General features: G+C 41.4%; 2 protein-coding genes across 7 annotated transcripts in view; one reads left to right on the top strand and one right to left on the bottom strand.

The window, feature by feature from the left end:
- Positions 1–11,076, bottom strand: part of si:ch211-26b3.4 (connector enhancer of kinase suppressor of ras 2) — a 100,598-nt gene extending 89,522 nt beyond the window's left edge. For 3 of the 6 annotated variants that reach the window (XM_034223168.1, XM_034223173.1, XM_034223172.1), the window contains exon 1: positions 1,657–1,999. In XM_034223168.1, coding sequence (XP_034079059.1) covers positions 1,657–1,720 — 64 coding nt within the window. In that variant the 5' untranslated portion in view covers positions 1,721–1,999. Of the gene's footprint in view, positions 1–1,656; positions 2,000–2,436; positions 2,526–4,401; positions 4,553–4,700; positions 5,310–10,928 lie in introns of those variants that run through there. The other 3 variants (XM_034223171.1, XM_034223170.1, XM_034223169.1) reach the window with 3 other exon arrangements.
- Positions 4,487–15,055, top strand: hdx (highly divergent homeobox). The gene is given in 12 exon segments (XM_034223174.1): positions 4,487–4,678; positions 6,698–6,859; positions 7,196–7,342; positions 7,580–8,653; positions 8,655–8,744; positions 8,822–8,878; positions 9,578–9,724; positions 10,960–11,143; positions 11,289–11,365; positions 11,682–11,780; positions 14,303–14,425; positions 14,536–15,055. Coding segments are annotated over 11 exon segments (2,334 nt in total). The 5' UTR covers positions 4,487–4,678; positions 6,698–6,793; the 3' UTR covers positions 14,806–15,055.
- Positions 15,056–15,795: the final 740 nt, after the last annotated feature.

Here is a 15,795-nt window from a genome sequence, read left to right as displayed (position 1 = left end):
TGGGGACAGACTGACTAATAACTTTTGGCTTAAACTGGCAGTAGGGCTGTCCTCGTCTAAATAAAGTCTCAATCAACTAACAGTGATGGGATTTGACGACTTATCGATGGTTGATTTGATGGTCCGAATCTCCCGATCATAATTATTTTGGCAATAAGTCATTCAGCGTGAAAAAGCATTAAAAAAGGCAAAATAATTCCTAACCAACTCATTTCGAAACAAATTACTTGACGAATGGACTAAGAGGGGACAGGCCTATTGGCAGTGTGTTTTAAATCACGGGACATTGAAGTAACCTCAACCTCAACCTCCACATATGGAATTAAAATAATCATTACCATGTTGAGTTTAAGCATCCTGACCACTATTGTGTCCATAGTTCAGTGTATCACTAATACAACTGAACCAAAACCACACATTTTAAGTGTGTTACCCATGTTGAATCAAACATCCAATCAAATGTCTCTCAATGAAAGGTGCTGGGGCAAAGCTTTCTAGAAGTGAACAGTCCACGGATCAGAGGATGAAGCCGTGACTCCGCTGGCTGCTGCTCACCGTCGATGAGGAGAACAATTATAAAACCAGGGCCATCATCGTAATCGCCCAACGCAACGCATCACAAACACACTGTGTTTCCCCCGAGGGGCCACCTTGACTTCTAATCTCAGACATCAGAGCTTACACCATCACCCAAATGAACTGTAGTAGTCCTGAAACACATGTAGGGATATGGAGTTTTAGCATATTTATAGATGAGTGGCGCCTCTGTATGTGTAATGAATACAAACACACAACCATAAGTGTCTATTTGGATAATGCTTTGTACGTTTGAGTCATCACACACATATGATTAATTAAGGAAAAGGGATTGCGGACCCCCTTCCTCCATTGTCTGTCAATAGGCCTACCACAGTTTCTCTCACAGCTCTGTGTCTGACCAGAGAGTGTGAGCACTCACACACTAACACACACACACACACACACAGGCATGATTAGCGATTCCTCATTCATACTGTCTGTTTGAAGGGACGCATCTAGTGCCAGAAAAGCGAGCAACACACACAAAAAAAAAAGAGTGATGGTGCGTTTGCCTTGTATGGCAGGCGGCATTGCGCTGTCCACGGTGCTGAAACTGATTGTATAGGTGGTGGGGAGGTGGAGGAATGGAAGTGAGGGGGGGGGGGGGGGGGGGGGTTGCATGCAGCTAACTACATTAATCAAACACACTCGTGCATGTCGCCACACATACACATACATGGGCTTATAGAGCATGTGGCAGTGAGTGAATGACATGTCTTCCACACTCATTGATGGAAGCTGGTGCTGGTGGGGCTGATGGAGGCAGCAGCCTATAGGCTTTGCTTGCGGGGGGTGCAACATGACAGAATGCTGAGCCTCCACTCCCTGCTTCTTGGGGACAACCATTTCCCTGCAAACGCATTCATACTTTAGTGACTTCAAAAAAAACACACGTCAGCCTACAGATCTGGATGAGGAGGACACACACACACACACACACACACACACACACACACACACACACACACACACACACACACACACACACACACACACACTGTGGCCCTCCGCTGCTCACAAACACCACCCATCACCATCATCCTCATTCTGATGCATTAAAGAGATCCAATTTGTTACCTTTCATCCAGTCCAGCACTTGCTTTGGTGTCCATTTACTTATAGGTTCCATAACCAAAGCCATGGTGTCACAGTCTCTCCGAGGTGAACAGCACAGGACTCAATGCGGGCGACATAAAACGACTTGTCAGTCACATCTGGAATGACACGGCGGTGGGTGAATCTGAGGAAAAATAGAGCTTTGTCAGTTTTAGTCTCTCCATCAGAGCATGGCCGCCTGCAGAAACGGTGAACGGGATGCGGTGGTGCAATCCACGCGCACACACGGAGGAGACACGCACACTACTTTCTGCTCCCTCCCTCCTTCCTTCCGTCTCTCTAACTCTCTCGCTCCCTTGCTCGTGCCTTCCCGCGCTGTGAGAAGTGGATTCGGTGGGAGAGAGGGGATGGAGCGACCCCTCCCCTTTCCTCTCTTTTTTTCCCTCCCTCTCGCCTCGCTGCAGCATCACAAGGGCCACCACTCATAACACAGACCAGGGAATGGTGCAACGCACATATAGGGATCTCTCTCTTTCTGCCCCCCCATCCCTGCCTTACACATGCACATACATACAGTGTACAATATAACTTAAGTAAAATCAATTATAACCGGCAGTGTCTTTAAGATGTCACCTGGAATTGTAATCACGTGCTTCATTATGTGTATTTTTACAGTGTTAATTCATTAGTCTTTGTCAACACTCATAGTTTGTGGTTGTCTGCGTGATATGTTTGCCTTTTGGCAGCGCGTGCCACACCACAGTGTAAGGCAATGCTCATCAGCTGTTTTTTTAAGTTCACCATCTGTAGATGAGGAGATCAGCATCAGTTGTCAGGCGCTGCTGCTGATCAGAGCTCAGCTGTGAGGAACAGCGCCCCCTGCTGCGCACCTGGGACACAGGTGACGTCATGGATTAGAGCAGAATCCCCTCCACACACACACACACACACACACACACACACACACACACACCATGTATACATCACTTCAGGGGACATTACATTGACTTACAATGCAAATGCATTTCCTGGAGACTTATCCTAACCTTAACCATAACCAACACATGCCTTACCCTAACCCTAACCCTTACCCTAACCCTTACCCTAACCCTAACCCTAAACCTAACCAAGTCTTCACCCTAAAATTAATGATCCCCCTCATGGGGACCTCCAATTTGTCCCCATAAGGGAAGCCAGTCCCCACACGTGACTATGTAAACAGATGTGGGTCCCCACAAGTATAGTAATGCTAGACCACACGCACACACGCACACACACACACACACACACACACACACACACACACACACACACACACACACACACACACACACCAGCATCATCCACCTAAGGTTGACTTTATACACAAGGAGATGGAGCAAGAAGCAGGTAGTTTGTATGAACTAATGATAGATAGATGGATAGATAAGATACCTCAAAACAAAGAGAAAAATCATGAAAAAACAAGCGAGAACATTTTCATATGTTTTTTCCATACAACTATTATTTACAAATGACATTGTATACATCACAAGGAATCTATTAATCTGACAATAATGTTTACAGTTGTTCAATCTTCGTTTAGTCTACTAAACACACAAATATAAATAAGAATGCCCATCACAACTTCACACAGTCAAACGTAATGTTGTTTTTAACTAATGTCCGAATACCCACAATATTCAGTTCAAAATAGCATGAAGGCACGAAATCCTCTAATTTCATTCATTTTTCAAGCAAAAAAGAATACTGAAAATAAAATAATGTTTTATTCATTTTGTGTGGATCGATTAATGTCCTGAGGACGTGAACAAGTGGTGCTCGTTTACTTGCCTGTGGATTTAATTGTGTGCATCTTGGAATACTTTAGAAACAAATGTGTGATCCAAAAAGCATGCAAACAGGTCACAAAACACAGTGGTTATAGAACAACTTTTCTTTTTCTTTCAAACAGAACTCACAAACAAAAACAATTGGTTTTAAAATTCAGAAGTACATGTAGCGCTAGCAAAAACCTGTAAACAGATATATAGGGATGTTCTACAAAGCAACAATAATGTCTTGCAAGTCCTCTGAATGATAATGTATGGTTGTTCGCAGTTTGTGTTTATGTTGTTGGCAAGGTGCTTCCTGAGGGACCAAACGTCTGTTTCTACCCGACTCTAAGGACCGATTTACTGCCCCATTCTTTATACGTGCTGTATTTTTGTCTGTCTCTCGTCCTGATATATAGTATAAGCATCCTGCATCAAAAATGGCAAAAATGATATTAGACTGTAATACGAAAGTACATAAGTCAGTCTTATTGCAGAAGGTAGGCTACAACTCATTTACTTCAAGATAAATAGATCTTTAGGGATAAAGTGTTGATTGAGGTATTTCAAAGTACTGTAATACTGATGATTACTTAAATTAAAATGTATTATATTTAAATGAAATGTGTTTCACTTGCATGACTATTTGTACAAGACTTACAATGTCAGTACTTGAATGTAATGTAAATGTGATTTCATTTTAATCATTTCAAAGTGCTGATTTAAACATTTATCATTACCATTTTGGAAAAACATCAATCATTTGCAACCTTTTGCTGTCAATACGAAGTCAAAATATTGATGAAAAGTTTCAGATAGCAATCTAAAAATAGCATTTGCTGACAGTGATTGTTGTACCCTGCATTGTCCTTTTAAACATTGGCAACATTTGCAGCACCTACTGTACATCCCTGCACATTTTCAGTTATTAAAAGGTGATGAGGACACAGACCATTTCACATCCAACATTTGGGCTGCTTCCATGTCTGTGACCTCCTCCTCCAGCAGCCTCTGAACAAAGTCAATGGTGGGCGGGACTTCGCTCAATTGTCAGCCCTTTCCAAATGTCAGAGCGATGATCTCGAGTTCCCATTGGCTCCTGTCTGCAAACACGTCACAATCATGATTAGAATTGATGATCGGACGTTCTGATTTCATTGTCTAGCAAACGGGACTGGTGAAGAAATCTGCTGAATTTGAACGTCCGTCTGATTTTGACATCAGAAATGGTAAGTAGGAAAGTGGTTTTACTTTTTCACTTCGGGAATACCCCGGCTGTTCTTGTTCGTCCCTGCTCGAGAGCAAGGTTTGCGAGAATGCTCATGCCAGGGTCGGGAAATCAGAGATTTGAAGGAAAAGTTTAGCTGCAGCTATCCATAGGGAAAGCTATGCTAAGGCTAGCTAACGTTAGCTGACTCAGATATGGCCGCCCGGGCCTGCAAGCTAAGCTGTTTGTACGGCCATTGTGGAGATGAATGCGGCGCTTACCCAGTTTGTTTACTGTCTGGCTCGCAGTCGTAAAGTTACAGCATGTGCTTCCTGTGTGGGAATAGTGTTTCTGAGTCCCCATGCTGCTGTCTGGCTGGCATACTTATCTGACGTGAACACAATTTGTTCGCTAATTCTCTCAGTAATGTCTCCATATTGACTGTAGCCATGCGCAGTCAGCCTGCCAAAAATAAACCTGCTGCTGGATGCCTATTGGTTGTACAACAATCCCGTTTGTGACATTTCTGTCTTTATCAAAGCCTAGTAGGCTACTGCTGTTTTTCAAACTTAGTCACCGAGTTTCCAGCTTTGTGATAGCACAAGAGTTTTTATTTTAACCGGGCTGGTTTCTCTTTTTCCTCCCTCGTTTACTTTGTGTATAAACACAACACACACGTGTAACTCGTTTTCATAACAATGGACCCCGTTTATAAGCATAGCTGTTGTCTTTACATATGAAGCTACACGCTAGCTCAAGCTTACTTTGACTGTCACCGGCTCGTCATTGTTTATACACACATTTATTACTATTAAGAATGTTACAACTAAATAATACTCACTTCTGCTTTGCTTGTTAAGTGTATCCTTTTCTATAAACAAGAACAATTTGCACAACAGCTACTTTGCACAATTCTAATTTCCCAATGTCTATATGTTTCTGTCGTATATATTTCTATATATTGCTGTTGTTTAGTGAAATTGTTTATTGCCTATTCTTTATATTTTGTATTATTTAGATACTCTTGTGATAAGTGTCTGTTCTACTGTGAAAATGAAAACTTTTGCTGTTAATGTTAATTATTAACTAATGTGTAATGCTTGACTTGACTACACTGCTGCTGTGACAACATAATGTCCCTATATGGCAGTGCTTCTCAAAGTGTGGTCCGCGGACCACTGGTGGTCCGTGAGCGCCCCCTAGTGGTCCGTGAGTATATTGGTAACATTTCACATTTGAAATAAATAAATAAATTTAAGTTTTCCGCACTCTCGCGGGAATATTTCCGCAATGGAGCGAGCTTAAGTTTCACTTTCGATTGCATGATATAGCCCAGCGCAACACCTTCATCACACATGTTGCCACTTGTTTGTACCATTTTCAGGCGATTTGTAATCTGTTCTAAAAAAACGATGTGTTTTTGGATATTTGTGGAGTTAGGTGGTCCGCGAGTGTTTTTTCATTGGTTAAGTGGTCCTTGGTATGAAAAAGTTTGAGAAACACTGCTATATGGGATGAATAAACGATCTAGTCTTATATTCGTTAAGTGGCTTCACGAATTAGCTTGAAGCTCATAATCCATTGTAGTGTTGTTTTGCCACAGAGTAAGATATAACTCATTGTACCCTTTTACCCTTTAGTTTAAACCAAGCATTTAATACATAGTTGTATCTCTGTGGTTAATGCAAGGGAACACATTTCAGTGGCTTTCAATGATGCCTAGAACAATGGTAGGCACAACAACACATGATTGATAGTGTTATTGATACTAAACAGTGGCTTGTCTCAGTTTATTATACTTTGACTGACAGCCTGTTGTATGTTTGACAGCCTCATAATGCTTCATGCTTCTTTTTCAAAATGCTGTAATGTATATTATGACACAGTTTTGACTGTTTGTCTACAGTTTGATGAAACTGATAAAGATTCCTTATCGTCTATTACTTGTAGTACAGAAGCATGCTCATAGTGACATGGATAGAGTTATTAATTTGTCTTTTTATTTACACTTTTGGTGTTGTCTGCTTTTCTCTCTCCGCAGCCACATTACCCAGCAGTGTGCCAGGTACACTGAGCCACGATGAGTACAAACAAAGTTGTGCTTATCTAGAAACATGGAGGTTTTGCTGTGATCTGCATGGCTGCCCCGTTCCCCTCCAGTAGCAGAATGGATGCGTGGTCACAGAGACGTGGCCTGCAGAATGTGAGTATATATCAAGGGTTGTATTCCGAAAAGAGCTAGTATTATTTAAAACAATAACAACAATAACAACAGCTTGAAATCTGACATATTGAAAAGAAATAAAGCATGCTGCTGCAGTTGTAATCGGAATACATTGACATTTTTAGGGAATATACTTATTTAAAAATGTAATAACATAATGAAAGATGTTATGATCTTTACATATTCGGCTACAATCCAGACACCAGTTAAAGGAAATTGCACAAGTGTCATGAGGTTAAACCACAATCTATCAGTGAGCTCATGTGAATTATTGTGTAACACAACGTTTTCTTTATCTTTTTGATTGTGTCTCAGATGAACCTGCGCTCAGTTTTTACGAATGAGCAGCAGAGGATCCTGGAACGTTACTATGATAATGGGATGACCAATCAGAGCAAGTCTTGCTTCCAGCTAATACTGCAGTGTGCTCAGGAGTCCAAACTGGACTTCAGCGTGGTCCGGGTAGGCCAATACAGAATATGCTTAAGTGTTTGTGAATGAGCATAAGGGGAGTAGAACACTTTGCTATCATTTTTAGGGGAAGTAATTGAGACAGCGAGTCTGTTCTCTGTGAGTTCCTCCTCTAATGCAGAGTCATGAATTATTATCATCGCTTTGCTGAATTAGTCCCTGTAGTGTATTACAGAATGTTTTTTAAAGTGATGTTACTGAGCTGATTGCTCTGTCTTCTCCCCGCAGACATGGGTTGGCAACAAAAGACGTAAGCTGGCCTCCAAGGTGGAACAAAATGGAGGCATGTCTCATTCCTTCTCCAGTCACGGACTCACTGGGGGATTACTCTCCAATCACTCATTAGCTGGAGGTTCACTGTCCAATCACGGCCTGGCTGGCGGGGCGCTGCTTCCTGCTGAACTGGCTGCGGCGCGCAACATCCAGAACCGCGTCCACCTTCTGCCTCCATCCTCATCCTTCCCTTCTTTCTCCTCGACATCATCCTCCTCTTCCTCTCCCCACAGCAACGGAAGCAACAACAACAACAACAACAACAATGACGTCATACTGACCGGGATTTACTCTCTAAACTCTGCCCTGCCTCCCAGGCCGAGACCCTCAGCCCCGCTATCTCAGTCAGACTCCGAACTTCCAGCAAACACATCCACCACCTCTCTGATCAGCCGGGCCCTTCAGAGCAGGAACAGCTCCACTTCCTCACCCCACCACTCCAAGCTAGTGTCGCTCACTCAAAACCTCCCCCTCCTCACGTCTGCCTCAGGGCCTTTAGTCTACACTGCAATCAGGAAGGGAGCGGTATCCCTTGTGGAGGCGGGGCTAAGTGCAGGAGCAGGGGTGGTACCTCACAGCTGGACCAGGCAGTACGGTGCAGCGCAAACCCCCCCCTGGTCCTCTTCCTCACAGTCCCAGCCTCAGCACAGACCTCACTCCAACCCCCAACCTCAACTTCGACCACCTGCCCCTCAGAAGACTCAGGTCTCCCCCCCAGTTCAAAACTGCGGCCCCTCCTCCGAACAGTCACCTCGTATCCAGCAGGTCTTCACCCTGTCAGAAATAAGCAAGGGAGACAAGCTCAAGCCGAGTTATGCGTCTGCCCCGAAAAGCCCGGAGAGTCATAGGCCGGCGCCCCACCCTCTGGACGCCAGTCCCAACTTCTCCATCGCCATGGAAACTGGATATGAAGAAGACGAGTGGCAAAGGGAAGAGGAGTTGGCAAACATGGCCGCTCAGACACATATCCACAGGGAGCGGACGCCAACGAGCGGGGCCGAAGTGTCAGTTGGGAGAGGAAGAAACACCCCCCCCGATGACGAGCTCCAGACCCTCAGCGCTTCACGGCAGCTACTCTGTCACAGCACAGACCTCACCTCCAGGGGAACCCAGCGCACAGGTAGGAGAGGTTCTGGTGAGGTTTCCTTCAAAACGACTTGAGAGGCTTACCCTGACTGTAACTGTCTCTGTGTGCAGACTTCAGTCCGTGTGTCTGCTGCCCCCTGGGTTATCAGCAACTCCAGAAAAAGAACAGTGAGTACTTTAAACAAAACATTTTGAATATGTAACTCAGGAAAAATATTTGAGAGGAATGGTTTTGAGTAGCATTGTAGAAGATATTTATTAGTAAACAGTGTATTACCTACAGTAGAGGGCGCTCTGCCCTCCTAGGTTGGAGAAAGGGTTAGCAAATACTATTTCATCCACCCAAGTGTACACTATATTTCACATATTGCCACTGCTTTACTTTGCCGTCAGACAGCCCTATATCAATCTATGCTACCCCGATAATTAGTTTTTGTGTTATTGTGTCAATATGGTGTTTTAAAAGTTACATTTTGCTAAAGTCACACAAAAATACATACCAGCAAGTCCTATGAGGTAAAAGTATATTTTTTGTATTGAAAAAAATAAATGTTGTACACTTTAACTGATTCATAATTTTCACATGTTGGTCAATGTTTAGGTGGCTTAAATATATTTTCCTTCCACCTGCCCTTACAACGTAGTACATTACTGGTGGGACTGTCTATTTCTCCAAATCGCCATCAACTTTGGTTAAGAAACTGACAAGGGATTATACCTCATACAATCTGATTTTAAAACATCCGAACCATCTCTTTAAAGCACCAGGTTATAACACACATACATTACTGTCTGTAAAGTGATATGGTAAAGTCTGCTTAACTTTAGTGTGAGTGTTCTGTAGTTAAAGTTGATTTGTGTTTTCAGCTGCAGGATCGGACCCAGTTCAGTGATGGGGATCTCCTCCAAATGAAGCGATACTGGGACCGAGGCATGACCAGCCTGGGCTCAGTGTGCAGGGAAAAGATCACCGCCGCTGCAAACCAACTCAATGTAGACACTGAAATAGTCAAGGTAAAGCAACTCAACAGGATTGGATTTGTTCTATTACCGGTGTTAAACAAATACAGAAAAAATCTTTAAAAAGCGTAAGTTCCTCCTTGGATTACATATCCTCAGTATCCTTGAAACTAAAGAGATGTCTTGTGGACTTAGCGAGCTGTGAGCCTTATTCACAATGTCTAGCCACTTGTCTATGACATTTAGTGAAAACAAGACCATTTGACTCATCTGAACTTTAGAGAGCTGAAAGAAAACAGGAAAGAACTTTTGTAGGTCATAGAAGTTTTATGACTTACCTACGTAAAGTTGTGGAAAAGTCACACAGGTATATATCAGCGCTACAGTAGGAATGCTGATGGACTAAATATAGCCTCTCAGTCCTGACACACACATGGCGGCCATCTCACTTACTGGGGATATTATTGTGAGGAAGAAAACACTGACATAACAGATAAACACATTTGCCGCCATCAAATGTATCTTCGTTGCAATCATTTTAACAACTGCAAATTTGGGTTAGGCTAAATGTGACACATGTATACCTATTTATTTTCTGACTTAAAACAAAACTTCACCTGCAAAATAACCCTTAGTTAATCAGGTACTCACCCCGTATTACCTTGAATCTAGAAGAAAACTTGCGTTAAATGTGAACAAAGACTCCAAAGGATTGGATAATTCTTGATGAATGGAAGTGAATGGGAACTATGTTTTAAAAATGTCTGTTTACAAACTCCACAGAAATCTTGAAGTATAATCCATGTCTCATTTATCCAGGCATATTCTCACCACTTTCCAAAGAAACATACTATTTAATAAATGCTAGGACACGTGGCGCACAAGATTAATGATGTTTATGCAGAAGTGTTTTAATAATTACGCTTTAGTGAAAATGCATGAAAATGTGTTTGGGAAGTAGTGAGTCTGGATAAATGAGTTTTTAAACAGATGTTTTGATAAACTTTGCTGTTGTTCAACGCAGCCCTAAGGCTTTTATTTTGAAGACTTTGCTCTGTTTTTTGTTTCTTCTTCCACCAAGAAGGCCTGCACGAAAAATAAAGGTTTCTTTATTGATCTAAAGTAACACAGGGTTAGTCATTGGTGTGTGTGTGTGTGTGTGTGTGTGTGTGTAAAAGTATTCACTCATTCATCACATTAGACACTTTATTTTGAAAAGCTATTGTGCGTATTTTTGTTCAACGTCCATCCAACTTACCATGTTGTCTTTTGTGTTTTCCAATCGGCAGACATGGATCAGTAACAGACGGAGGAAGTACCGTCTGATGGGTATAGAGATCCCTCCACCTAAAGGGGGACCTGCTGTATTCTCCACCGGGAACGAGTCTCCCGTGAGCCCCGACGAGGTGGGCCTCAGAACGCCTGAACTCGGAGATGACTTGAATGACGAGGGATCAATCTGCCTGTCTGAAGGTCAGGCTGCTGATGCAATGCACACACACACACACACACACACACACACACACACACACACACACACACACACACACACACACACAGCCACCTGTGTCTGTAAAAACAGTGTGACTCAGCATTCATGTAATCTCCTGGCTTCTAGATGGAACCATCGACTCTCATCACAGAGAAGGAGATGATGGTATAGATCTGTCTGCTGCTCCACTGGCCAATAATGTGGTAATTATTTTTGATTTTTATATTTGATGTTACAGTACAGCCGAGTTAATAATATACGTTTTTAGTTTAATGCAAGAAAACTACATCAACTTGGCATTACGTCACTTGTTTCATGGTTAGTATGAGCTTTATCTAGACAGCACTATTGCAGACTAAACACAGCAGCAATTTCAAACAAGGATATGTTTTTTAAATTTTTTTTATCAAGAGTGCTTTGTTACTTTGAGAAAACAAATTGTGGCATAATTCAGTTTATTACAGAAAAATACAATATGTCATGATTATTTGATTTAATCTTTGTTGCTTTTTCTAACAGAAGATCGAGGTAATGGATGAGGATGAACATGACGATGATGATGGCGGTGATTTAGTGGCTTCAGACCTAGAGCAAATGCAGGGCCTGTTGGAATTCAAGGTGAAGACACACACACAAGAATATGACAGATGCAGGGACGTGCACAGACATTTTGGGGGGTGGGAGCTCAAGTGGGAAAAAGGGGCACTTCCCATAATCATTTCTATAAAAAAAATGTAAAACAAAAAGTTAAATATAGTTGCACATCTCTGACTTACTGACCAATTATTTGAATACACTCACACTCACGCAATTGTTTAATACTCAACAGAATTCTACAAAATAATCAGCTGACACTTTAGTATTCACAATGCACAAGAGCAGACAACAAACTAGTACAATTAATAGTTATTAAATGAGCAGCCAACAATCAAAATTATGAAGTTACTGTTTAAGGACATTTCAGGCAAAAAGATCGTTTTTTCATGTACTTGTACATTTAGTTATTTTGGTCTATTTTGCTTCCATGTTTTCTTTCACACTAATGGAAAGAAAAGTTCCAAAAAACACAAATAAATGGTGTTTGCTTTACTACCATGTCTAAATTCATCTATAGATTTAAAGCTAATCTGCATTTAAACATAACATTTCAGAGGAAAATACTGACTTGACGTAAGTAACTATCTGGGGAAGTTGTGAGGTGATATGTTTTTTGTTTTATACTTTTCTCCTGCAATGCCTTGGTAACTGCATGCAAATTAGCGCATTTTAATTAAGATAAGATAAGAGATAAGATAGTTGACTACTTTATTACTAGTGTACTAGTTAACGCCTCATTTGCATATCAATGTGGCGATTGTGATGACGTTATTAGATACACATTTTTACTGTATTCACCTGTAGTGTCTCCCCTTAAGTACAGTAGGCTACATTAGCCTGAATGCCATGATAAATTGCCTTAGGTAAACCTTGAGCTAACTTATCCATTAGCTAGTAGCCTACCTTAGTTAACTATATTTGTTTTTGTCTTTTGGCTAATTAGTTGTAAACTCGAGGCACTGGCAGTTTAGTTATTTGTTCATCACCACCACTCACCTTCAGACAAGCCAAGAAAACATAACATGGGACTGTAAGGTGGAGGTGCTGCTACCTGTCTGTCTGAAGTGACTACCGCTGTGCGCGTGACATGGAGGGAGGGGAGAGAGAGCATCGGAACTTCACAGTCTAATCTCCTGACCTGATATTTTTATTTTGTATTCAATCAATATATTTTTGGAAAGGGAAACAGCAGAAGGCTAGATATATATTCATTTATTGGAGAGAAAAAAAAGCACCCCATAAAAAGGGCACTTTCTCTGGAGGAAGAAAAAGGGCAGGGGCTCAAGCCCATTTTGATGTCTATGTGTGCACGTGCCTGGACAGATGAACCAAATATGGCTACACGATATTGGAAAAAACTGACATTGCGATATTTTCTTCCCCTGCGATATATATTGCGATATGAAAAAATACAGGAATTGAAGAAAAGACAGTTTTTTTTGTCCGCAAACCATCCTTTCTTGAACTTTAATGCTATACAATTGGTATTTCTTTAACAATATTTAAGCGGATGAAGGATTTTAGTCACGGACTTCTGGATCTTAAGTTATCAGAGCAACAAGCTGAGCTAGCTCGGTTATCCTGCTGTGATCTGATCAAGAATGGTGGTGATTGTAACATGACGTTTGAGTTCATTTGCCTATTTAAAGGTGGGGTATGTAATTTATTTCAGAAACACTTTTTGTTATATTCCATGGAATCCGATAGCAATGAATATATTAAATGCTTTGACAATAAATACATGACAAAATGTCATCTGTGGAAGCCGTAGTACTGTAAAAAGCACGACCAATCATCTGAGCCGGCCCGGCTAAAATAACTGGATGGCCTACCTGCCTGTCAGCCTTCCATCTCGTGCACAAACTTATCTCGTACATCATTGGTCATGTGCGCGTTTTCAAATTCTAGCGCACTCGAGCTGGTTTCTCCAAAATGACCTACCCCACCTTTAATATCGCACGTCCTAAAAATAAATAATTGTATTTATTTTTTAAATAATCGCACGTCCTGCGATGTCAATATCACGCATAACGCGATTATCGTCACGACACGATATATCGTGCAGCCCTAGAACCAAACATAAACCAGTGGCTGCAAACCTTTCTTACACAGCATATTTCATTTGGATATTCAGCATTTTTGATTAAGTCATGTGTGATCATTTTTGGATTTAAGGAGTAATATTTTGGCATGTATACAGTGCATTCAGAATGTTTCCAAAAACAGCGAGCTCTTTGCATTTTACCCCAACCAACTAACCAGTTTTGCAGGTGTTGGGTAGAGATGCATGCCAAAGAGAAAAGGCCACATCTGTTTGGAAGAGCAGCTCATTTTGAACACTAAAAAAGATTTGGATAACTACAAAACAACTATGTCATGATGGCGTTTTTAACTTGAATCAGTGTTGGCACAGCCACAATAAATAAGGAATGTTAGTCTGATATTCATTTTTATGTGACAAGTAGAAATATTGTCATGTCTCAGATTAAGGGCAAAAAACTGAATTAACACTTCTTGCCTTTGCTTTGCTTCCCCTGTTTCAGCATGAGGAAGTGCAGTTCTTAGAGATTGAGCTAGAGAACCAAAAACAAAGATACGACGATCTTGCAAGCTTCACTAAGAGCCTACTCAGCGCTGTGAGGAACAATGACCTGGAGAGACAGCAGGTACGTTCACACTCATGTTTACACACGGACATTATTCATTTCAACTTGAAGTAAATCCCACCGTTTTTATACATGATTAATCTAAAGTCTGCTCTGGTTTGTGTGTTTAGGAACTCATGGCCAGTCTACCTCAGCCTTCAGAACAGGACTGGGACATGATGGTTGATAGAGGAGCGCAGCCTGCTGCTGAGTCAGCGGACGCATCCTCGAACCACAACGGCTCCCCGATGACCGGCGCGGGCAGAGTGGAGCCTCCACCCGAGATAGCGAAAGAAGAAGTCCCATCTTTCATCATAAAAAAAGACTATACAACGACTAAAGTTACTGAGCCCTCTGCATCAGAGGAGCGACTGCCGGAGGCGGTCACAGAACAAAAGTGACTATGTCATGTACATCAGCTCACATAGACTCATTCAGATGTTTCCACACTCCATGTAGAAGCTGGTTTCAGATTTTATGGCCCACACGGTCTCACATCTACAAAAACACTCATGAATTCATGCTCCGCACACAGTGCCTGTGGATCGACGCTTCACTATGACTGTTGGGCTAACAAATGCCTTTTTTAACGCATATCATTCGCCTTGCCCTGGGTCAGTCCAGGGAGAACAATAAAAAACCTCTAACTTATATGTGTGTCTACGTGTTTCAGTGAGAGAAGTGTCACTTTACTTATGTTATGATGTAGAAAACACAAGAATAACTTTCACAAACATTAGAGGCTGAATTATTTTGTTGATAAATGTTGTGGGAGGGAATTTTAAGTTAACTAAATATAGATATAGAATTAACTGATCAAACAACAGAAATGCTCTCAAATTTTTCTGGATCCCAATCATAAAATTCAAACATGATTAAACTTCAGTTTAATTATATGATTATGTCTTTGATTAACTGTCTATGCTATTTTAAAGGTCACCTATTATGCTAAATCAACTTTTTCCTGTATTTTATACATAAACATGTGTCCCCACTGCGTAAAGATATTATGAACGTTTCAGGAAAAAATATTTGCTCACTTTTTCTCCTGATCCATTTATATAAAAACCTGTCTGAAAATGAGCTGATCAGATTTCGGCCACTTTATGATGTTATAACGATTTTTTTGGATTGTGTAACCATTAGCCAATAACCAACCAAGGTAACAGCTTTGTGCCTGTGGGTGGGAGAGAGAAAGAAGGGAAAGTGGATGAGCTCTAAGCCTCTTATTTCCACTTGGACTAGGGATGGACAGGCTTATGAAACAGTGGCTTTAAAACATTCAATTTACAACCTTTAAGATCAGAGGCTTTCAGATGTATGTCTCTCCACAGGGTTTCTGTTTTGCTCCCTAATTTTATCTTGCGTCAACCCATAAATTAAACTCCATA

The sequence above is a fragment of the Gymnodraco acuticeps genome, unplaced genomic scaffold (assembly GCF_902827175.1).
Source record: "Gymnodraco acuticeps unplaced genomic scaffold, fGymAcu1.1, whole genome shotgun sequence".
Classification (NCBI taxonomy): domain Eukaryota; kingdom Metazoa; phylum Chordata; class Actinopteri; order Perciformes; family Bathydraconidae; genus Gymnodraco; species Gymnodraco acuticeps.
This window is presented reverse-complemented; position numbering and strand designations above follow the sequence as displayed.